The 25,183-nt window shown below is 42.4% G+C and overlaps 1 protein-coding gene across 1 annotated transcript in view; it reads left to right on the top strand.

Annotated features, from left to right (window-relative positions):
- Positions 1-1,398: 1,398 nt before the first annotated feature.
- LOC106732012 (uncharacterized) overlaps positions 1,399-25,183 on the top strand; it is a 104,790-nt gene continuing 81,005 nt past the window's right edge. Inside the window, exons 1-4 of the mRNA XM_075931757.1 lie at positions 1,399-2,413; positions 13,315-15,682; positions 17,397-17,511; positions 21,670-21,749. Coding sequence (XP_075787872.1) covers positions 13,315-15,682; positions 17,397-17,511; positions 21,670-21,749 — 2,563 coding nt within the window. The 5' untranslated portion in view covers positions 1,399-2,413. The remainder of the gene's footprint in view (positions 2,414-13,314; positions 15,683-17,396; positions 17,512-21,669; positions 21,750-25,183) is intronic.

The raw sequence follows: 25,183 nt of genomic DNA, 5'->3' as shown, positions 1-25,183 counted from the left end.
GGTCTCTCCCTCTGTTATATGATATTAGGGATGTTAAATTATATATCTGTGAACATATGGATCTTTGTAATGTTATTTTACTCTTAAACAATTGCTCAGTTTCTATGTGGCAACATTGTTTCTCTTAGCAGAAGATTCTCCCTATGGTAAGAAATTCTAACTGGTGTAGGGTGAGGTTGACATTCAGTGGACCACGGGCCAAATCCAGGCCGCTAAATATTTTAGAACAGAGGTAAGAGAAAAAGGTTGAAATCCCTTCTCAGCAGCATAAAAAAGGATTAGAACCCCAAGCTAAGGGTATATCTACACTGACATTATTCTGAAATAACATAGTCCACATCTACAATACAAGCAGTTATTTTGAAATAATGTCGAGCTGGAGGACTTCTTTCTCTGATTTCTGTAACCTTCACTTTACAAGGATAGTGATAGAGTAAGGAAAGTTGGAGGAAGAGTGCTCTCTACTGTAGAGACTTCCTGCTGTGCAGACAGCGCCAAAAGCTGAGATAAGCTATTTCAACTTTTGGCTTCATTCTGACGCCTTTTGTAGGGAAGAGATAGAGCTGTGGGCTTGAGCTGTAGTATGTGTGGGTTTGTGCCTACTCTGGTGCCTGTGCCTGTCCCTGTTTTCTAATAGTCCTTGGCTTGCTGCTTTCTTGTCTGCTGAAGCTGTTCAGCTTGAGTTAAATTAGCTGTGAGCCAGGCCTAACACACCTGTCATTCTTTAGTCTGGTTGCTTAAACATGACAGCAGTAGATCAGCAGCATTTCATATGCATTGAGAACAGCAACTGATGGGCTTTTTTGAGTGTTTGATTTTTATTAGTCATAGGGATGTATTATTAAGAAAAAGTCTCAAGAGGATTGAAGTCCTCATTGGTCAGTGCCAGCTGCAATTTTTGGTCATATAGCCTGCTTCAGAGAGAAAGTCTCTGCACACTGATACCTGAAGACTGGATTTAATGTAAGGAGGAGACATTTCGGAGCCATGGATAGGTGTCAGCCTTGTGATCATGACTGATTGATTTTGCTGTACCAGATTAGTAGTAACTATGTGGAGCTTTTAAGTGCCTGGAATAAAGCCATATAATGTGGCCATGGACATTCAGCACTATCGATTCTGTTTTGCTCTGATACTGTGAATTCATTCTAACATGAAATGTAAGGTAAAATGTGTGTATATGTATGCATAGGCATGGGTGTGCATGCGTAACATACTCCTTTCCATACTGAAAAAGTAATGGCTCTGTTTTGAAAGTTCTATACAATGAAATAGTAGAGTACAGAAGTTTCTATAGTACTCCTCTATGTATACTCATGCAATATTTTACCTTGTTTATATAAGCTGAAAAATCTCTCCTTAAGTAGATGCTGTGATGTTGGCAGACCAGTTCATAGGGAACACTTAACAGGCAGACACATATCTGGAATCTGTCTGGCTCATTTTTGGGTGAATACAATATAGATAGAAAAACGTGGGCAGTGGCTATTGTAGGCAGGGGCATACTGAATGTCCCCAAACAGCATTTTGTGCCTCCTTCCCCAGGCCAGTGTACTTTCTGCATAGAATTAGGGTTGGACGAATTGCCTGACCAGTGCCCTGGGGCCTAGAGCCCTGGGGCTGTGGATGCAGCAGCCACGTGCATCCATCCAGCTGTGGGTGCTTTAGTTGTGGCACACCAGAGTTGGGGCCTTGCATCCCTGCCCCCAGTCGAGCAGGGATTGGTTGGTGGGTGTGCTGCGGGCTCCTGAGGGGCTGATGGACTAGAAGAGGGAGGCACAATGTGAGGGGCCACCTCTGGCTCCAAGTTAGGTGTTCAGTTCAGCCATTTTTACCTTCCCCCAATAAGTCTTCCTTGGGGTCACCACCAGTCCTGACGGTCCAGCTGAACCGAGCCGCCGGGTTTCGACGATGTCACGTCACATCCCCATCCTCCCCTCGCGGGCGGTAGCAGGAGGCTGGAGCCCAGCAAAGCCCAGCCTGTGCTGAGCCCATGGCCGGGCCGGGCACGTGTCCCCGGGCGGCGGCGGCAGCAGTGGCTTGCGCTGCCGGAGCTTGGGCGCAGAGCGCGGCGGGCCGGGGCGTGGCTGGCTCGGGGCGAGCGGAGGGGAGCGGCTGGGATGCTAGGGGCTGGAGAGAGGAGCCGGGCGGGGCCGGGGAAAGGGCAGGCGCCTGCTCCTCCCCCGGCCCGGCGGCGGTCTCCACAGCGACAGCCGGGCGTAGCCGCCAGCCAGTCAGGGAGCCTCAGTCTCCACTCGGCGGGTGTTAGCAGCCGCCCAGCCCGCTCCTGCGGCCCTGCCCGCGCTCTGCTGGGCAGGGGGGACTCGGCGTAAGTGACCCGCGTGTGGCCGACCCGCCGCAGGCAGAAGCGCCGGGGAATCAGCCGGTCGGCGCCGCGAGCTCTGCAGGCCAGGTGGGTTGGGAGTCCCGGCCTAGGCTGGGGTCAAAGCTGAACGAGTCACCCACGCGAGGCATGTTAGGGACTAGTCAAATAGTGGACTACCCAATAGAAGCACATGCTTACCAGGTAGTCGAGTCACTACTTAATTAATTGCTTCCTCCCCCTCCCCTTGATGACTCTGTTAGAGGCAGCAAGGTGGGGGGCGGGGAGAGCCTGTGCTGGAGGGATCCAGCTTAAAACTTGTTCCCCCCAGTTCCGTCTCTGCAGAGGGCCTGTGGAGGAAAAGGCCCAGCGGGGAACTGGACTGGAGCCAGGAATCAGCTGCCTCATCTGGTGTTTGATCCCAGATGCTGTGCCTTTGCTTTTTAAATGGAGTAAGAGCCCAACCTCTCTTACTCCTTTTAAAAGGCAGAGCCACAACAGGGTTAGCTCCAGGGACAGGAGCAAACCATGTTGCAGGTCTGCAGTTCCCCCCTTTATTGACTAGTTGACTCAATTAGCTAATTAAATGCAATTTAACATCCCTACCATGCACCCACTCAGCCCTCCTGCAGTGTAAGTGCTCCTCTAGCAACCACATGGTCATACAACTGCCTTGTTCATCTATGCAGGCAGGCAATGAGACACTTCTTCAGCCACACAGGTATGTGACCAGGTCAGCCATGCAACTGCCCACTCACCCTAGTTCACACATTTATCTATGTAGCCAGCCAGCTATTTCACCAGCCACACAGCTACCCGTCCAGCCATGCAGCTGCCTAGCCATTACTCCAGCTATAGCGCAACCTACCCACTCCTCCAGCCATGCAGCCACCAACCCATCTCCCTACCTGTTTGGCAGTGCAAATGCCAGCCACGCGTACAGTCATGCAGCCACCAACCAGCTATATAGCCACCAGTCTATGCATCCATCCAATTATGTAACTACCCAGCTTTCCAAGCAGCCATCCACCTGCACAACCACAGAGCTTCCCACCCTTCTAACCATGCAGCTGCACAGCCACTGTCCATCCTCCCAGCTGTTCAGCCACCAAGCCTTCCCACCATCCATCCACGTTCATTCATCGAGCCGTATGACCACCCATCCATTTGACTCACCATCTACCAGCCTGTTCATCCGTACAATCATCTATACACCTGCCCACTAGCTCAGCCACTCACTTTCCCACTCAGTCCCCCCTTCCCACTCAATCATCCATGTAGCCATTTGAAGAGCCATCTAACCATCCTGCTGCCCATACAACTGCTCACTCAGTTAGTAATCCCCCTATGCACATCTGCCCATGCTCCCAGCCAACCAAATGCCCATTCATTCATACACTCGCCCACCCATTCTAGACTTATTTACTCTCAACCATTTGCCAAATCACATACGTCACCAGTCACACACCAAGTCTCTCATCCCACTCTCCTGCTCCTGACTGTCTCTCAACCCATTTTTCCATTCATCTCCCAACCCACAAACCCTCTCCTTCACATCTGCACATTCAACTGCTTTTTGAGTCATCCCTCCACCCATTTACCACTCAACTTTAAAAGTTATAGTTCATTTATTATATAGTACCACAGTTTTCCTGAGCTGATGAAGACTGTCTTGTCCATTAGAGCTTACCCTCTTGGTCCATCAAGTACTTGCTAGACATTTACAGACAGCTAGCTGGTCACAGGATGTTAATTCACTTTCTTGCTTTCACCTGCTTGATGCTTTTAAAAAAGTAAAAAATACATTCGACACTTTCCTTATGCTACTTTTCTATGTGAGCATTTGCAGTAATTGATACAGGAATGTATTCAACAGAAAGGGAGGGTCCATGAGATAATCTCTCCATTAAGAGTTGATCCATAGTATGAAATAGTTTTGAGAGCCCTTGCTATAAGGTAAGATGCTAAATAGCACAGGGAGAGTTCAGGGAGAGAAAGGATGTGGATGAATTTAATACAATTATTCAGTTGACTGGGAATGTCCTGTATTTTTCTTTAGGATTATGCAGGTAGATGATAGGACTGTGTTTGACAAGAGGGGCTTGAAAAAATGGATTTGCCTGTGGCCAATTGGAAGAATTCTGCAGTATATAAACTTTCATTTAAAAATAAATTCATTCTTTTTGTTAGGAAGATAAGCAAATGTGAACCATGTGCAAACTGATGCAGTACTTCCACTTGGATCTTCTATACCTGAAGAAATTCTGCGCCAAAAATTATGAATTATATACACAATATTTTAAAGTTCTGAAAAATTCCACATATCTAACTTGTCAAAACAACACTTTATAATCATTCCAGTTACAGTTATTTTGGTAATTTATTTCAAAATATTTGTCAAAAAGTATGTCTGTAACAATACAGACACACAAAATCCCCCCAAAGGAAGAGAGTTAAATAAATCCCATAGGAAAACCCAGTTCCTGTTTTTCTCCCCCCCCTTCCTTTCGGAACCTATGTATGCAGAGGGAGAAGCAGTCTGATGCTAAGTCGGGATCTTACACGGCATTACCTGCATGTCGCCTCCTTCCTTCAGGGCAAGCCAGAAACTAACTGTGGGAACGTTCCAGCTCCTCCCCTCTCCTCTGTTGTGGGGGAATGGGAAAGGATATTTTGCACAGAACATTAATTCAGCACAAATTCTGCGTTGGAGAATGGTACGGAATGCCCTAGGGGTAATCTTCAGATAAACAGTTTGTGTTTCTAATATGCTGCTGCTCAAGGTGAAAACTGCAGCACAGCCAATGTTAAACTGTTATGTCCGTTTATGTAGCTGGTATTCAGAACCCTCTGGGTAACTGTCAGAAATCAGTTTAATTTTACTCCACTTCAGCTGCTTACAGGTACTTGAGAAAGCTTTGAACAGTTGTAAAAGGAAGCACTTTTCACTGGGGAGAAGGACTCAGACAGAAGCTATGGTGGGGTCGGGGGGGCAGGGGGAGAGGAGTATACCAAGGTATCTTCATCTTTGAGTGGTCCGGGAGGGATTAGAATAGAGGTGTCCACATACAGCTTGATATGCTGTGTACCATTTTGAGCAGCTTCCTGTGACCATTCCAGTGATGACACAGCATTGTTTGTTGGTCGTGATCTCTAAAGTCCTAAAAATATTTAAGTTACTATGGTAACTACCTTGGGTCATTGCTTCTGGAAAGTTCTAAAGAGGGTGAAGTGGGCTGGATGTAAGTTCTAATAAGTTAGCCTAAGTGAGAGGGTTGACTTGAGATAGAGTTGCTTGGTTGACTTTCACGTTAGAAAGAGAGCTTTAAAGCAGGAGTATTGAGATCTACTGTAGAGACTCACCTTGATACGTGCTGATTGAGAGAGCCTGTTTCAAAGCTCAGAGATTAATTACTGGAAGGACTCGGTTATTGAGTATACAGGGATGTCCCAGAAGGTGTCAGAGAGCTTATTGAAGAATTCTCTCTGACTTTGGATAGTATTTAGTTTTGTTGCAATTGACATCTGTGTATCTAATAAACATTTATCCTTTTATCATTTTGAAATTATTTGTAAATACTATTTGTTTTATATTGCTTTATTTGTGTCTCGTTTTAGCAAAAGTAGATGAAATCTGGGCTGTATTCCTGTGTGCCTTTTAGGAAAGTCACCTAATCATTCTCTGGCAACTGGGATAGTATTTTCCCATTCTACTAGGTATGTTTTTAAAGTCTTTTGAGGTTTTTTTTTTATGGAAGGTATTATGCAAGTAATTTATTATTTTTAAATTATTAATCTGGGCTAAATTAAAAAAGTGGTATAAAAGACAATTCAGGGGAAGAGCTTATAGGTAGGGGTTGGTAAAATCAACAAAAGAAAACTTGGATGTTTAACCCTTGTTCTGAATCCAGAATTGTCATATTGTTAGACTAAAGGAGAGCTGTTAGTGTATACTTTTCTTTTTTTGGGGAATGAAAGATAGATGATAGATATGAGGACAAAGATAGACTACAGCCCCTCCCTGAGTTATGACCACCTCCACTTACGACCATCCACACGTACGACCAAAGCGATCGTAAATGCAGATCCGAGTTGAACACTTATGAACAGCGTGGTCGCCATGTAACTCTATGGGATCCGAGTTACAAACACTTTGAGTTATGGACCAAGTGTTGGTCCATAACTTGTTCGTAACTCGGGGAGCGGCTGTATAGATGGGAACATGGGGCCAACCCAGACAAAATAGACTTTGCCTATTTTATAAATTAGATTAAATTCAGTGTGATCTTTACTCGCCGTTGTAAATTAGTAATGAACTTTTCTTTGAATTTTGCCTAACCGTATTACCCAGATCTAGTGGGACACAAGAAAAAACCATCTACCTTCTCCTCATTTTGTTTTTTCTTACCCCATCCGGTGTTTATTATTATAACCCCTCTGAATTGCTCCACTTGACATAGCATGTCTCTGCAGCATTGTCACTGAAATGAACTAATATTCTGTGTCACATACTGTTCTATTAAAATACAAATATAATTTATTTATGCCTGTAGGTGGCAATTGAAGACTGTGATCTGTTTTAGAGACTCTTATGATAACACATTGTTTTCTCAAGGGTTTAATCTAGTGGTATCTAGTTTGCTATGGAACAATGATGCATTCAGTGTCATGTAAAAAGATCCTGTGACTGAAGTTGCCTCATTTGACTGTAGTCACCACAGAAGACAAGTCTTGTTATTAAATTAGAAATAAAGAATAAGGTAAATTAACCACACCTTTCTTTGTATAATTTAGTGGTACTCCTATACTTGAAGTATCTGCCGAGTTAGGGTCTATATCTGTACGTTGCTATTATACATGTGCCCAGTGTAATTTTCAAATACTGATCTTGCATTCTTTCTTCATTAAATAAATATATTTCCAATTTAGCAGGCAGTCTGTTCATGTTATGAACTAATTTATTGTCAGTTTTGAATGAAATACAATTTGAATTAATGTATAATATAACTCAACCAATGAAACTGTCGTTTAAAAAAAACAGAAACAAATTTCCCTGAAAAATTCCACTGAACTGGGATTTCAATTGTTAGGTTTCATCCAAGAGTGACTTATAAATAGATTTATAATGAAAATGCCATCAGTTTCTCAAATGTATCAGTATTCTCTGCTGACACTGTGAAGTGACATATAACATTAGCATGACTTTGTCTAGAGTGTGGCTAAAGGAAACATTTCATATACAAATGTATTCATTGGGCATAGAGTAAATTGTAGGCAGGTCCATACAGTTGAAGGAAACTAAATTCCTTTCTGACTTTTTTTAAAATCAAGTCTTCCTTTGTTATGGTTTAATAGGGTCTAATTCTGTCCACTGGAGTACAATCGGTATTTGGTCAGTGAGTTCATTGGAGCAGGACTGAGCCCTGATATTAATGCTGGTGGTTTGAGATAGTATACGTTTCTTGCAGTTCTTCAGCAATTTCTTTAGTTGGTTTAAGAACAATCAAACAACTGACTGCTTTTGGCCTCTGTGCAAAATACTGGCTCCATGAAAATCAGTGGGACTTTCAGTTGGGTCAGGATTTCACTCCCATTATTTTGGTTGCTTCACATAGCTTGAGTAATTTTCAACCTGATCATCTAGTAGAAGGAAGGCTTGTTTTGTTTTACTTTACTACTGTTTTGAGTAATCCAGAAAGTGATTCTACAGAAATGACACTGAGGGTTCTATACAGGCAGTCCCCGCGTTACATGGATCCGACTTACATCGGATCCCTACTTACAAACGGGGTGAGGTAACCCCGCACTAGCTGCTTCCCCGCAGCAGACCAGGGAGACGCGAAGCTAGCGCTCCCCCCCCCCCTCCAGCAGACCAGGGAGACGTGGAGCGGCTTTTCTCAGCAGACACCTCAGCTTGAGAATAAAGGACTGAGGGAAGTGAGGTGTGGGAGAATAAAACTGAGCTCTGGAGAAATGTTTGGCTAGAGTTTCCCCTACAATATATACCAGTTCCGACTTACATACAAATTCAACTTAAGAACAAACCTACAGTCCCTATCTTGTACGTAACCCGGGGACTGCCTGTATTTGTCTTTTTGTTATTTCATATGATATTTGATCTTTTTTTTTTAAATCTATCAAATCCAGAAACTTGGATCTGAAAGTCAATCTGGATTCTTTTCTTCTTGAGCATCGTTACTGATATCTCAAATGTACCTGAGGTGTAGCATAGGTATAAATAAGTAGGGAAATGAAAGTGTAACCATATACATGGTTAACCAATGAGTCTGGGATCATCAGTTAACTTTCACGGTAACACACTGGCTCCCAGAGTGTTCAGGGAGCCAGCCCACATGCACCTGCTCCTGAGGAGCCACCTGCCCTCCCTACATGTAACTGTAAATTTCAGCAGTTACGCATTTACTCGATTAAATGCATTTTAATCTCCATATAATTAAGGTGGAATTGTTGTCCAGTTCATTGTACCTTTATACCAGTTTTTTAAAAAGGCTTTGGAGGCGATCTTGGCAATTACAGACCAGTAAGCCTAACTTCAGTACCAGGCAAATTGATTGAAACGATAGTAATGAACAGAATTGTTAGACTCATAGATGGGAACATGATTTGTTAGAGAAGATTTGGTATGGCTTTTGTAAGGGAAAATCATGCCTCTCCAAGCTACTACAATTCCTTGAGGGGATTAACAAGCATGTGGACAAGGATGATTCAATGGATATAGTGTACTTAGATTTTCAGAACGACTTTGATCCGTCACCAAAGGTTCTTCAGCAAAGTAAGCTATCAAAGGATAAGAGGGAAGGTCCTTTCATGGATCAGTAACTCTGGGGTGTCCAACCCTTTTAACAAAGAGAGCCAAAACAGCAGGGGAAAAAATGCGAAGAGCCGCACCAGAATTGTCAAGCAAAAAAATAAAAATAAAATTTTTTTTTTAAGGAGGCTGCCCCTTTAAGACGGCTGCCATCTTAGGCACCATTTTTGAAACCCCACAGCTCTAACCAGGTAAGCACAGGGAAGCCGGGGGGGAGCACATGAGAGGCTTTGGAAGCTGCACTTTTGGGGGGCAAGAGCCACATGTAGCTCATGATCCGTGAGTTGGCCATGACTGAGTAACTGGTTAAAAGATAGGAAACAAATGCTTGCAATAAATGGTCAGTTTTTAGAATGTAGAAAGGTAAATATTGGTGCCCCCATGGGTCTGTACCTAGGACCAGTACTGTTCACCATATTCATAATGCACTGTAAACAGTGAAATAGCAAATTTACAGATGATTAAAAAAAGTACTCAAGATAGTTAAGTCTTAAGCAGACTGTGATGAGTTACAAAATCAGCAACAAAATGGCAGATGAAATTCAATGATAATAAATACAAAATAATGCACATTGGCAAACATAATCCAAACTACACATTTAAAATAATGGGGTCTAAATTAGCTGTTATTACTCAAGAAAGTGATCGTTGAGTCACTGTGGATGGTTCTCTGAAATCATTTCAATGTGCAGCAGCAGTCAAAAAAGCAAACCATGTTGGAATTCATTAAGCAAGGGATAGATAATAAGACAGAATATGTCATATTGCCTTTATATAAATCCATGGTACACCCATATCTTGAATATTGCTTGGAGCTCTGATAACTTCAAAAATATATATTGGAATTAGAGAAGGTACAGAAAAAGACAACAAAAATTAGGCATATGGAACAGCTTCTATATGAGGAAAGATTAATAAGACTGACTTTTCAGATTGGAAAAGAGATGGCTAAGGGGAATATGATAGAGATCTATAAAATCATGACTGGTGTGGAGAAAGTAAATAAAGAAGTTTTATTTACTATGCATAACACACAAGAACTAGGAATCACCAAATGACATTGTTAGACATCAGTTTTAAACCTGCCCAAGCACTCATTAATGGATCTCAAAGTCACTGTGCTGTTTCAGGCCAATTTCACAAGCCAAATACACAGGGAAGTGTTGAAACTTAACTTCATTTACAGGTTTGGGACCCATCACAAAGGTCTGAATAAAGACATTACCTGGCTTAGTTTAATAAACATCATAATATTTGTTAATCATATACATCGTTAATTATTAATCTTAATGGGATGGATGAGCTTGCATGTGATGGCATATTTCATCAATGTTTGGAGTGAGATTTGTTAAAGAAAGTCTTAATGTAGGTGTAATAGTCAACCTATTTCAATATTTGGTCTTGCAGTGACTGCTGAAAATCCACTTTTACAAAGGTACATTGAAGGAAAAGGAAGTCGGACCCTTAAAGCCTTTTCACTTAACAGGTTGTATTCGCTGTGGACTTTTGTCCAAAACTTTTCAAGTGATGAATTGTTTTGTGAGTTTTTCAACGTGATGTCTGAAGATAGATCTGCCAACATCTCCTTTTCATTCATAGATATGGTGTTTGGCTAGTGAATTTGAATGGATCCAAAACTCTCAAAAAAATCTTCCCTTGGATCTTGGTTTGCAGGGAAATACTTCTTGAATTGGAGTGACAACATTTTCAAGTGATTAAAAATAATCAGATTAATCTGAGAAAAATTGTAATTTTCATTCTTCTCTTTTGACTCGTTTATAAGCTCCATTAAGGCACTAAACATATCAAAACAGTTGTTTTCAATTCTTTCGATCCACAGTTTAATTTTTTTCTTTTGCCCTTCAATTTTATTATAGGTGTTAAAAATAGTTTTATGTGGTCCCTGAAGAGACAAGTTTAACTCATTCAGATGCTGGAATATGTCTGCAAGATAGAACAATTTCATATTCCAATCTATGTCTTTGAAGTACTGAACAAAGTCACAGTTTTTGCTTGATATATATATGATTATTTCTTCTTTAAGTTCATATAGTCTCTTTAATATCCGGCCTCTCGATAGCCAGCAAAAGTCCGCATGCAATAATAAAGTTCTATGTGTGGATCCCATTTTATCACATAAGATTGCAAACAGTCGTGAAGTAAGAGTGCTGGATTTTATGAAATTGACTGTTTTCACAGCTGTTGTTAGGACTTGATTTAATTCGGCACTTATACTTTTACTTGATAACATTTCTTGATGTATAATGCATTGTGTGCCTTACATATTTGGCACTACTTGTTTCATTTTTGCAACTAACCCAGCATGCCTACCAGTCATATTAGGCGCACCATCAGTACAAATTGAAACACAGTCTGACATTTTTAAATTGGCACTTAAGACATAATCTGACAATGCTGAAAATATTTCAGTGCCAGTTGTATGCTTTTTCAGTTCCAGACAGTTCATGAATTCTTCTTTAATTTCATCTTCATCCCAGTCCACATACTGCACATAGATAAGCAGCACAACTTTGTCAACAATATCAGTCGACTCATCTACTTGCAGAACATACATCTTTGACGTTTTTATTTTTTTAAAGTTGTTGATGAACGTCTACGCTCATCATAATTATGTGATTTGAAACGGTATCATTAGGAAGAGGAATTGATTTCAGTTTTTTGGCAACTTCATCTCCCAAAATTGCATGGCTTGCATCCAAAATACAAGGCATAATTAATTCTTCCCCTACGGTGAAGTTTTTCTTTGATTTTGCAATGCAAAATTATATTAAAAAATGACGCTTTAAGGGCAACTTCATTTCCAGTTCCCGTAATTCGAATCAGTTTCTTATGAGCTTTCAATTCACTCTCTTTTCTTTTAAAAAAATCAATTGGCATATTCTGATATTGCTGGTGTTTTGTTTCCAAATGCCTTTTAAGTTTTTGATGGAACTATAGAGCTATTACCCAAAATCTCCAAGCAAATAATGCATTGTGGGCAATCATCTCTATATGTGAATCCAAATGCTAGGTATACAGGATCATATTTTCCACATATCATTTTCTTCCTTTTTGGTTCTGGGGACGATGTGCTACATTGAGAGGTGGAAATGTTTACGTGTATTTCACTAGTTGATGGTACTGGTTCCTCAGCAGTACTATATTTACTCACTTTTGCCTTTTTGATTGGGAAATGAAATTTACTCTGTTTACTTATTTTGGTGGAAATAATAAATTCAGTACCTTATCAAGCCCAGGTTAATGTCAAGCAGCTGATTGACAGCAGCCATAGCAGCCACGCCAGAATTAGGGGCACTGAGGGCCTTTCCCCTGCCCCCCAATTCACAGTGGATCCCTTGCTGCTTAATGTTTTGTCCTTCAGTAGTTCTAGCCCCTGGCTCTGTTATTTTTGACACAGAATACTGAAGGGAAGGCCTTGTCTGTGCAAGAGGGTGGAAGGTGCTGGCCCCCCTCAGCTGTCCTGGGTAACAAGTGAGAGCTAAAGGCAGTGGTGCAAAGACCCGGTTGGTTTGGTGGCTGTGGGGGCAGTTCTCTCCCCTGGGAGGCAGGATCCCCAGACCAGCAGCGAAGACAGCCAATCAGAGCTGGCCCTGCTGCTGGCCCTGCAATGCTCCTCCCCTCTGGCAAGGGGCACAACCGAGGCACGGAGCTTTCCCAGGTGGTTGCAAACTGGGCACGGAAACACGTGAGGAGGAACGCGGGATCCCTGCCGCATTTCCAACTGCAACACCACTCACTCACCTCTTCCACCCTTCACACCACCCACTGCATCTCAGCTGGTCTAGCGGCTGTTATTTTTCCTCAAATGATCGCAGCACACCTGTGGGTTCTCTGCAGAACACAGTTTAAGAAACAAGGTCCTACAGCTTTAATTTGCACCCATGAAAGTTAATGGAATTTTGTCATTGACATTATTGGATGCAGAATCAAATCATTAGCCTCAGAATGGAAAAGCAAAATTACATTTTGTTTCAATTAGTCAATTAGCAAACTGATACGCATTCCTTGCCTTTTTTGCATATAGTTGTTGGTTCAGTTCTGTAATGCTGCACTGACTGTGTTTATGGAACATTTCTCTTTGTGAGAATTATGTTTGTAGTTCAGGTCTTGCTGGAAATGCTTTTTTTTTTTTTTTTTGCAGATGGAGCATTTATCTGAAAAAGCAGCTGAACAACTTCATGTTGAAATCATTAATGAAGCAGACACACCTCGCACTCAGGACCTTAAGCTTTTACGGGCTAAGCGCTTAGCTTACTATGGAAGAAATGGAAGGACAAAGATTAGATCTTGTGGTACTGATAATAAATCAAATTCACCAGTTTCCAGCAGAGCAGTTTTATGCTCTACAGTTAGCACTACAGAAGAAGAAAATCAGACATCCACATCAAGTGGCTGTCAGCAACCTAATGATGGGAGAAATGGAAATAAATTTTTAATTCAGACATCACCTGGAGTAAACCATCAAGGAAAAGAAGAAGAAACAATTATCGCAAATGCAGAAACACACCACAAATGCATGAAGCAATCCAGTATTTCAGAATTGGATCATAGACTACTTGAGGATCTGACTGTTCCAGAGACACAAAAACTCCAGCATGTTATGAATTTGGCACATTCGTTCCTCTGTAAATCTCAGCAAGCAGCTCATAGACTGAAATTTTCACAGTTACCTCAAGGAGTAGTTTTGTCTCAAGACAACGAAAGTGAGATAGCACAAGATGGTGGGAAGAAAGAAACCAGAAGCTCATGTGGTTCTCTGTCACAGTCTAAAGATCATTTTAACCTCAATGCGCATGCTAATATTTGCAGCCTTTCTTCAATCTCTGAAGTTAACTCAGAGCATACAGAGAGGTGCATTTCTCTTGGACATTTAAGAGATAAGACATCATCCCCTGAAAACAAATGTTTCTATAACATTCAGGAAAATAACGATCAGCAAAATACAGTAATTAGGAACAAGAAAGAAGGAAAAGACTCTGAGATTTCCATAGCTATTTTGGGGCAACTTGCACATGCTGATGAAACTCATAACAGCAAAGAAAAATCAAAATTTCAAAATGTAGGTGAGAAAGATATGTGGTCAGAAATGCATCTTGTCCAGCCACAACCTCAGTTTGTGTGTGAAGCTGACAATTATTCAACTAAAACCACAGAGAATCTGAATGAAGATCCTAGTACTTATTTTTGGCCTCCCGTAGTTGATAGTTCAGATGAGGAATATGCAGAAAAAATTGTGACAACCAAGAAATCAAATAGGTCTGATGCTGAGATGAAGGAGCAAAAAAAATCTTCACAAAACACATTTTCTTTTAAAGGAAAAAATATAAAATATTTGAGTTCGGCTGTGCTGGGAGGCAGTACTGCCTCTGGGAGGAAGATGTACAGCAATGGAAAATGGACTGTGGAAGAAAAGCACACGTTAGAGAACAAAGAAAATTATAAACATAAGGATTTCAAATTGCCATTAAAGGCTAATGCCTGCAGTGAAGGCAAGCTTATTGCAGGTAGCATTAAGGGAGAGGCTGAAAACAGATGTATTTCCTTCTCTAGTGAATCTGAGGTAGAAAATGGTGACTTGAAAGAGCTGTTGATAGATATTACATCTCTGAAGAGAGAGACAGAACAGAAAAATGAATCAAGATTCAAGGATGTGGAAGACTCAGATTCCACTATTGAAGTGAAAAAATTGATTGGAGAAGACAAAACACACAGTATGTTCAGAAGTACAACTTTTGACAAGAGTATAGGTAAAGGACATAACTATAAGAGAGCCCAAAGTGAAATAGATCTAAAATCCTCTAAGAAAGATCCAGCCATACAAAGGAGTGTTTCTTTGCTGAATTCATTAGTGAACTCCCAAGAACACACTTTTAAAGTTTGCCCTGACTCTGGAAGTCTCAGTTATCCAGATATAACTTGGTGTTATGGATGTGGTTGTATTTTATTAGGTGTATTTACACAGTGTGATAAAGATAATATGGAACATAAATGCAAAGTATTCCTAGGAGAAGTGACTGACAAGCACAAGAATGTTTCCAATCAAGTCATCAAATCTTCACAAGTTTCAGAAAGCAACTCAGAGGAATTTTCCAAATTAAGAGAAAGAAATGATGACTGCCAGAAGTTATGCTGTGATGATAAAACATTGCTATATTCAGACTGTGATATTAGTGTTTTGGATAAATATTATTTTTATTTGGATCAGTTAAATAAATTCAGAAGTCTTCATCTCAAAGATAAGAACCTGTCATTTTCTTTCCAAGAATTCAGTAGATTTTCTAAAGAGGAAAAGATTGCCAGACATGCTGAGGATAAGGTGGCTGAGCATGAAGAGACTGAAGAACGTAACAGTCATTGTGGAGAGACTGAACTAAGGTCTTTTAGCAACATCAATGCTGACGCCATAGAACAAGAAAGAGAATCTACTTTTGGAAGTGGTTTTATGATGCAGGTGGATAATCTTGAGTTGAATTGTAAAGCAAAGCAGAAGAGAAGCCAAGTTTCAATAGGTAAAGACATTTTTCAAATTAGCTAAGTTATACACGTTTAATTATGTAAAATATATAAGCATTGCTAATGGCTACTTTAAGGAGAAATGTGCCAATCCTAATTTTGAATACAGTATACAGGCAGTCCCCGAGTTACGCGGATCCGACTTATGTCGGATCCGCAGTTACGAACGGGGTTCCTCTCCCTGGTCTCCAGCAGACCAGGGAGAGGAAGCAAAGCGGCGGAACACGTGGGCAGCGGACAGGGCTGTCCGCTGCCCACGCGCTCCGAGGCTTGGCTCTGCTTTGCCCCGCCCCCCGTCCCCCTGGTCTGCAGACCGGGGGGGGGGGGGGAGGCAAAGCAGAGCCAAGCCGCGGAGCGCCCGGCCAGCTGCCAGCCCAGGGGGACGGGGGGGGGCAAAGCAGAGCCAAGCAGAGCCAAGCCGCGGAGCGCGCGATCAGCTGACAGTCCAGACGCATCTGGGCTGGCAGCGCGCTCCGTGGCTTGGCTCTGCTTTGCCCCCCCCCCCCCATCCCTCTGGTCTGCAGACCAGGAGGACGTGGGGGGGGGCAAAGCAGAGCAAAGCCGCGGAGCACGCGGGCAGCGGACAGCCACGGCGCGTCTGGGCTGTCCCGCTGCCCTCGTGCTCCGTGGCTTTGCTCCAGACACCTGTGGTACAGCAGCTGGGGCGCTGCCAGTTGGTCCCGTAGCGCCGCTCTGGGCGCTACTGGACCAACCGGGCAGCACCCCAGCTGTTCTGCCCCAGGCGTCCTGATTCAGCCACTGCTGGTCAGATTCAGCAGCGGCTGAATCAGGACGCCTGGGGCAGAGCAGCTTGGGTGCTGCTGGGTTGGTCCAGTAGCGCCGAGGAGCGGCGGCGCTACTGGAGCAACCCAGCAGCACCCCAGCTGCTCTGCCCCAGGCGTCCCAAAGTCAGCCGCTGCTGAAACTGACCAGTGGCTGACTACAGGAAGCCCCTGCCCTGGGCTTCCTGGAATCAGCCGCTGATCAGTTTCAGCAGCAGCTGACTTGGGGATGCCTGGGGTTCTTAAGTTGAATCTGCATGTAAGTCAGAACTGGCGTCCAGATTCAGCCGCTGTTGAAACTGATCAGTTTCAGCAGCGGCTGAATCTGGACGCCAGTTCCGACTTACATACAGATTCAACTTAAGAACAAACCTACAGTCCCTATCTTGTACGTATCCCGGGGACTGCCTGTATACATGATCCTGTAGTTTATTCTTCTCTGTCATAATTATTTTCCCTTTACTCTTATAATTATTTATTTTGGGTGCTAATCTAACATTTTATGACATGTAATAGTAGTAGTAGTAGTAGTAGTAATAATAGCTTAACACTGATTAAGTAGCATCCATCTCTCCAATTCTTAATTCATTGTTAATGTAAATTGATTAATGTATTTTAAGTTGCTTAATTTTTGCATTAAAAAGAGCTGTAATGATGTAAACATAATAATTAAATTCATTGCTTTTTAGCCTCTTTTAATCACTTGCATGTAAATAACTCTGATTAGGCTGTTCTTGAGACTCAATGAATAAAGATAAATGTATGTTTTCTTGGAAATGTTTCTTGTGTAGTACAATAGAACGTGAAATTACAATAGTATACTTTGATTTACTCAGTGGAGTAAGATCATTCCCTATGATTTCTGAAAAATCATAAATTTATGATATGCAAATGTTTGGTAACATTTAGTGTTGTTACATATTTTTAGATAGGAAAGGCTCAGAAACCAAAAGCATTAAGACAAAAGTGCCTGGTTCAAAGAGGTATTGGGAGAAATCCAGCATTGCATGGTCATCTTACACACATGGAGAACTGAAGCCAAGGTTTGCTTACCTTTCTTTCTAACTTTTCTAACAATTCACTAAACATTACATGTAATGAATGCTCCATTTAGAATTTTAATGCTGACATTGTACACATCAGCATTCTTATCAACTTTGCCAATTTTTTTCAAGGGATGCATTATGTTGTTCTAAAGTTACAATTTAATTTGAAACATTCTAATTGTAACTCAAATTAGTCAAATTAAGTTAGAACTGAAATACTTAATTGAAAAATCAAAATTTTGCTTCTACTACTCTGACTGCTTTTAAAAGAAATCAAACAGTGGGAATTCTAAAGGCAGCTGAGTGCAAAAGAGTAAATCTACTTCCCACACTGTTAGGCTACGTCTACACTGCACATTCTTGCTGCAGAAGATGTGCAAATGAGGTGTGGCGATGAATATCACCGTGCCTCATTTGCATACCTAATGAGCCGCCATTTTTGCACAAGGGACTTTTGAGCAAGAAGGAGTTGTCTACACTGCTCCTTCTTGCACAAAAACCCCCTCTTGTGCAGGAGCTGTTCTTCCTGAATGGCTCCTGCTCAAGAGGAGGTTTTTGCGCAAGAAGGAGCAGTGTAGACAGCTCCTTCTTGCACAAAAGCCCCTTGTGCAAAATGGCGGCTCATTAGGTATGCAAATGAGGCACAGTGATATTCATCGCCACGCTTTATTTGCATATCTTCTTGCGCAAGAATGTGCAGTGTATAGACGTAGCCTTAGTGTCCCTTGGAGTCATAATAAGATTTGTGGCAAGACATTTGTTCATAATGCTTTCCTCTTCATGTGAGATATTAGATGGTAAAAGGTTAACAAAAGATGATGGAAAACATAAAACTGTTAAGACAGAATAAAACTCTCCTCTATCTCCTGTGTCTGCCCACTTCTGTTCCTCTCAGCTGTAAGTGGAAACAGTGAGTGTATTGGTGAGGTTCAGGAACAGGGTTGGGTGGGGATTAGGGATGTTAAAAATTGTGTAACCGTATATCTGCTGAAAATCTCAATGGTTACATAGTTACTTGCACTGCTTAGCTTTGTACTACAGAGCCCATGGTGAAATCTTGCTGGGAGCAGGGCCGCTAGCCCCTGCCAGCCCAGCTCCCAGGAGGAGGCTTCGCTGTGACAGTTCTTGCTTGCCCAACTCCCAGGGAGGAGGCTTTGCAAATATGCCTCCCTGACAGGATGAGTGTAACCGATACCATTAACCAATCAGCATTCGCTTTTGGGTTAAAAATCAATTCGTAGTTTACACTCTTACGTCCCAAATGGAGTGGAGTTCTATTCTGCATTGGCTTATGGTCCCTGGTGGACTTAATACTAATGGTAAAAGGTAGCGATTAACTGAATAGTTGTGTAACTGCACAAAATACTATCAGTTGCATAACTATTCAGTAGTCCCCAAGGGTGGGGCCGGCAGCCAGTGAGCTCCTGGCCCCCTCCTGGGGAGCCCTCTGCCACACTCCACTGCTGCCTCTGTATCAGAGGCAGCAGCATGGGTTGGAAGCAGCTCTGTCTGTGCGGGGATGGGGGTGGGAGTGGGTTCCAAGCTCAGTGCAGACAGGAGCTGTGCTAGCCAGGGAGCTGTGTGAGCCTGGGCCCTCTGCAGACAGAGGCTGTTCCACTGCAGCCTTCCTTCCCGCCCTGCGCTGCTCCCCACCCACAACACCAGCTCCTGCCTGCCCTTCCCTCCACCCGCTTCCTCTGAGAGGCAATAGGGTAGGAGACAGGTGGCTCCAAAGAGCTGGCACTGGAGGAGGCAGCAAGTGAGGGAGTGTGTTTAGTTGATAAGATTAACTGATAAGTGGTGCTTCTGTGAAACTCTAACTTGTCATGGTGGTGGATGGTTTTATCAGGGAATTGCGACTAATATTCTGCAGGACCTCACTCTACTGCACCTGAACAGTGGTTGGGTAGAGTGGGGTGGAGTATATGTGTTATTATTTCTCTAGCCATTGATTTCAGTGGGAGAAAGACTGAGCAGGGCCTGCATGATGCATTCTCCTTCAAATCCCCACCATTTTTATCAGACATGCTGCTAGTGCTGCCCAGGGTGGGTCATGAACAAGGCGTGAATGAGAGAATATTTAAGGAGAGTTCATCCCAAGGTGTGAATAGTAGAATAGGTCATCTGTTTCAGTCCCCTCCTTTCTTTTCTAAACTAACTAAACTAACCAAAGCATTTCTTCAGAGTTTCCTGGTAGATCATGTTTTCTAGACTTTTAATCATCTAGACTTTCTACAATTTGTCCACATCTTTCCCAAAGTATGGTACCCAGAAATGGACACAACCCTCAAGTTAAAACCTTATCAGAGTGGAAAAATTGCTTCTTGTATCTTTCATACAACACTCCAGCTAATACCTCTCAGAAGGATATTCACTTTTTTTAGAAACACTTTTGCATTGTAAACTTATATTTAATCTGTGACCCATAGTATCTAACCTTTCCAGTGAAAGATAAAACAAAAATGACATTTCACACTTTGGCCACCGCTGTGTTTCCTTAATTGTCTTTCCCTCCTCATTGAGTAATGGGCCTACCTTATCCTTGGTCATTCTCTTTCTTCTTAGTTATTTGTAAACTGTTTTCTTGTTACCCATCACATCCCTAGCTAGTTTAATCTCATTTTGTGCCTTTCTAATTTTGTCCCTACATCCTTGTGCTGTTTTTTTTTTAAATCGTCATGCTTCGTAATTTGATCTAGTTTCCACTTTTTCTTTGTCTTATTTTTTGAGTTTCAGATTGTTGAAGATCTCCTGGTTATGCCAGGGTGCTCTCTTCCCATATTTCCTATCTTTCCTATACTTTGGAATAATTTGGTTTTGTGTCCTTAATAATGTCTATTTAACAAATAGCCAGCTCTCTTGAGCTCTCCCCCCCCCCCCCTTGGACTTGCTTCCATTGGGTTCTAGCTCTAATTTTGCTAAAGTCTGTTTTCTTGAAATCCATTGTTTTAATTCTTGCTGTTTTCCCTCCTACCATTCTTTAGAATCATGTGCTGTGATCATGAAATAATTAAGTTCATAATTATTTTTACCCAAGGTGCCTATATATACCTTCAGGAATTCAAATGGCTTGAATGGAATGAATTTTACAAACGTCAGTTTACTCCCTTTTCTGGATCATTACAGAATATTTAAATATGACAGGACAAAATATTAGTTCATTGCTGTAACCCACTTGATGGGTCCCTCCATTCAGTAATTTGCTATTTATCTTTACCCTTTGTGGGGGGGAGGGGAAGGGTTCAGTCAATTTTCATTCCATGTGACTTTCTTCTAAACCCAAACAAATTTGAATGAACTTTGTGTATAATCTGTCATAAGGGAGTATATCAAACGCTTTATTAAAATCTGCATTTTAATATGTGTGTATTTATTTCCTGATTGACTTCTAAATAAAATTAATGCTTTAAAACAACTCTATTTATACAGCGTGGCTCTATTTTCCCAGTTTGTTAACAAGGGGCAAGCAGTAATAATTTATACTAACACTAAAGGAATAAAGATTCAATAAGAACTTATAGTATAATTCGATATTTTGTATTAATTTGCTCTATAGTGGCTAAATGAAGAGCAAGAGTCTCTGCTTGAAATAAGACTAATGTTCATGTGCACAGTCATGGGGGGTGTGAATATCTGAATTAAGCTTTTTGCCTTCATGTGCCAAATTACCCAAAGGAGAGCTGCTGTCATTGGAAGTGATCTGATTAATAATTTATATTGTAAATGTCTGTTAATGAAAGGGGTGAATTCAGACATTACACGATTCAGAGGAAAGGAATCTGCATATCGATCTTTTTTAAGAGCCACTAAAACAATTCTATACCCAAACAAGTTAACTAAAATAATTTTTAGAGCTTTCTCTGGATATATGTGATATGGTTTGCAAACTATTTAATTGGCTCACATCATTTATCACATAGCAGTCACCATGGTTCTTTGTACTTTGAGATGTGTCTGCAGCTTATCATATGGCCGTTATCTCCACATATGTTGTACATTTATATATTTAATAAATGTGTCCAACAAGTTTAATAAAACCTATGCACAGTGTTTGTCAGTCCATAGTATTAAGTAACATATTATTAGCCTCTGATGATGGGCAAGCAGAAATAAGGAAATATACTATTCCAACAATTTTTTGTTTGCCTGATCTAGATCACACTGTGTTCAAAGACCAACCTCAGCTATCGTGGGCAAGAAGATGATCAATATATCTCAAAATATTCAGCCTTCAGGTATGTGAATCAATAACCAATAAATGTGACCAGATCTTTCAGACTGAATTAAGAAAATTATTATTTTAAATGTCATGAAAATATGTATAAGCAATTGATGCATGTAATTTTTGATAGTGGAGAGAGAAGGGGAGTATAGCTAGACTCCAGAAACAGAACTTTCTGCTGAAATAGCATATGTAACCGTATTCTGAGGGATCAACATTTATGTCTAATTTTTATATTTTCATTAAAAGCACAGATAAAAAATGGAGAAATGATTTGCTACTCTGGTGATCTAAAGAGCCCCTCTGCCATATCATTTTTCTGTATCGTTTCCCCTCTTCCTTGTGAGAAAAATGATGTGTTAGACGGATAATAGTCACTAGGGCTGAAATTTTGGTACCAACACTTCTCACCAGAACCCAAGTAAGCAGGCTTTGCACAAAAGATGAATATGGAAACTGAAAAAGATGGAATCCTCCATTCTCCCAGCCCAGAGGCTGGACTTGGAGCACTTGCCCAGCCAGCCTGAGTCCATTACTATATGCTGTGGTCTAGTAGCAGGTATAGCTTGCCATAACCTCACGGTACAGGATTTGTGGATACTAGGTCTGAATAGTTGGACCCATTTACTGTTTGCTCAGTTACCTACAATACTTTAACCTCTGCGCTCCTATACGGAGAGCCACCTCAGATCTTAACTCGAGCATGATTAAAGGTCTAGAGAACATGACCTATGAAGGAAGGCTGAAAGAATCGGGTTTGTTTAGTTTGGAAAAGAAAAGATTGGGGGGGAGAGGGACATGATAGCAGTTTTCAGGTATTTAAAAGGATGTCATAAGGAGGAGGGAGAAAACTTGTTCATCTTGGCCTCTGAGGATAGAACAAGAATCAAAGGACTTAAACTGCAGCAAGGGAGGTTTAGGTTGGACGTTAGGAAAAGGTTCCTAACTGTCAGTGTGGTCAAACACTGGAATAAATTGCCCCAGAACGATGCTAGGGCCCACCAACACTTTCTAAAGAGAGCTGCTGCTAATATGCATCTTCAAGCAGAAGAGCCAGAGGACACCTCATTCAGGGTGTTTGGCCAGATATCAGAGGCAGCAGCACAGGGGCAGCACCCAGCTCCCTGGGTGTGGGGCTGCAAGCATGAATCAGTGCGCACCGGGAGATGGCTTAAAAGCTGGCTCCCAGCGGCACCCGCACCTGGGGAGCCACCTGTCACCCTATGCTTCTGCCTCTGTATCAGAGGCAGCAGTGCTGGGTGGCAGGTGGGAACCAGTATGTGCAAGGAGCCAGTTTAAAAGCCAGCTCCCTGTGTGCTCCGGTTCCCAGGGAGCTGGCTGCAGGTGCATGTAACAATATAACCACTGAGTTTTTTCAGCAGTTACATATTTACACAATTGCCCACATTTTAAGGATCCCTAGTGTCCATCTTGCCAATCACCAGGGCTGGAATCTGCTTTTGGCCTCTAAGTCACATGACAGAGTGTACCTATGTAGTTAGGTACACCTGGTTCAGGCTGCGTCTTCTCTATGGGTGGCTAGGTCAGTTTACACATCTTCCAGGCATCTGCTTGACTGAGTGGTGACCATCCCAGGTTCAGTTCTCCATCCCTCACCTGGTAGACAACCAAGAGAAGATCATGACAGGGGTCCTGTTTCAGGCCACTCCCCACTCTACTGAACTGTTCTCAGATACCTCAGACCTCAAATGGGGCACTCACTTAGGCGATCTCCGGACCCAAGGCACCTGGGATTGGAAGTGCCCCTCCACATAAATGTCAAGGAGCAAAGGGCAGTGCGCAGAACATGCGAAGTCATCTTACTTCATCTCTTGGACAGAATGGTCAGAGTCTTCTTGGACAAAACAGTCACAATGTTCTATGTTAACTGAAAAGGAGAAGTCCACTACTCAGTGTTCTGCCAGGGAGCAATCCATCTTTGGGACTTTTGTATCCAGCACAATATTCACCAGGAGGCTCCCCACTTCCCAGGTGTCAGGAACTTCTTGGCAGACAGTTCTCTCACCACAAGAGGGCTCACCATCCAGAAGTCACTTCCCTTCTCTTCCAGAAGTGAGGCAATCTCCAAATGGACCTGTTTGCCACAGGACAAGACAGGAAGTGCTTCAGTTTTTGCTCTAGGCAAGCTGCAAGAATGGGTTCCCTGTTGGATGCCTTCTTCATACCATGTATACAAGGTTTGCTCTAGGCCTTTCTCCCAATTCTTCTCATTACCAAATTCCTAATGAAGATCAAGCAGGACAAAGCAAGGATTATTCTCTTCCAGCATTGGTAAAGCTCTCTGATGAGCCTCACCATGCTCCTACCATGGCCCCTGCCCATCCACCCAAACATACCTTTCCAGGACCATGGCTGTCTGCTCCATCCTGACCTGGCTTCACTCCATCTCACAGTGTCTTCTTTGTGGCTGAATCCATAGAAGCAATTCTGTTTTGAATGAGTGCAGTGGGGGAGTGCAGTGAGTTCTTCTGGAAAGCTGAAAGCCAACAACTAGGCAGACTTACATGGAGTAGTGGTCTACGTTCTCCATGTGGGCAGTGGAGAAGGGACTTTCTCCTCTGTGGCCCCCATACAAAGTATCCTGCAAATCAACAAGGCCTTGCTCATGCTTTTATTAAGGGTCACTTGGCTATGATCTTGGCTTTCTATCCCCTGATCTGAGGCCAGTTTGTGTTTTCCCATGACATTATGGTCAGGTTCTTGAAAGGCTTTGAGAGACTTTTTCCCCATATGTTTGGCCTCCTGTCCCCCAATGGGACCTTCACCTGGTCCTCTCTAGACTTGTGGGTCTGCCATTGGAGCTCATTGCTTTATGTTGTCTTCTGTACCTCTCTTGGAAGGTAGCTTTCCTTATAGTGATCAGGTTGGCTAGAAGAGTCTAAGCAGCTCGACTTTGGAGCCCCCTTATACTGTCTTTTTTAAGGACAAGGTTCAGCTCCAGCCCCATCCTGCCATTTCCTTCCAGTCTTCTCCCCTAAACCACGTACGACCAGCGAGGAAAAACATCTTCATGCCCTGGATGTCAGGAAAGCTCTCACTTTTTCCCTAGACTGGATGGAGCCATTTTGTAGATCATCACATCACCCAGAGCTCTTCATCACATATGCAGAAAGGATGAAAGGGCTCTGGGTGTTCACATAAAGGGCCTCAAATTGGATAATTTTTTGAATCCAGGTGTGTTAGGAGTCAGCAAGTGTCCAGCCACCTCTGCTGCTCAGGCACATTTGGTGAAGGCTTGTTTGGCATCCTTCCTTGCCAATATTCCCATCTAGAACATCTACAAGGCTGTGATGTTGTCCTTGGTTCACACATTCACCATGCAATCACGCAACAAGCCCAAGATGATGCTGGTTTCAGTAGAGCTGTGTTGCAGTCGCCGTGTCGCTACATTCCACTCACCACTGGTGACACTGCTTAAGGTGCCCA

This window comes from Pelodiscus sinensis, chromosome 6, assembly GCF_049634645.1.
Source record: "Pelodiscus sinensis isolate JC-2024 chromosome 6, ASM4963464v1, whole genome shotgun sequence".
In the NCBI taxonomy this organism is placed as follows: domain Eukaryota; kingdom Metazoa; phylum Chordata; order Testudines; family Trionychidae; genus Pelodiscus; species Pelodiscus sinensis.
Note: the sequence above shows the minus strand (reverse complement) of the source record. Positions and strands in the feature narration are given on the sequence as shown.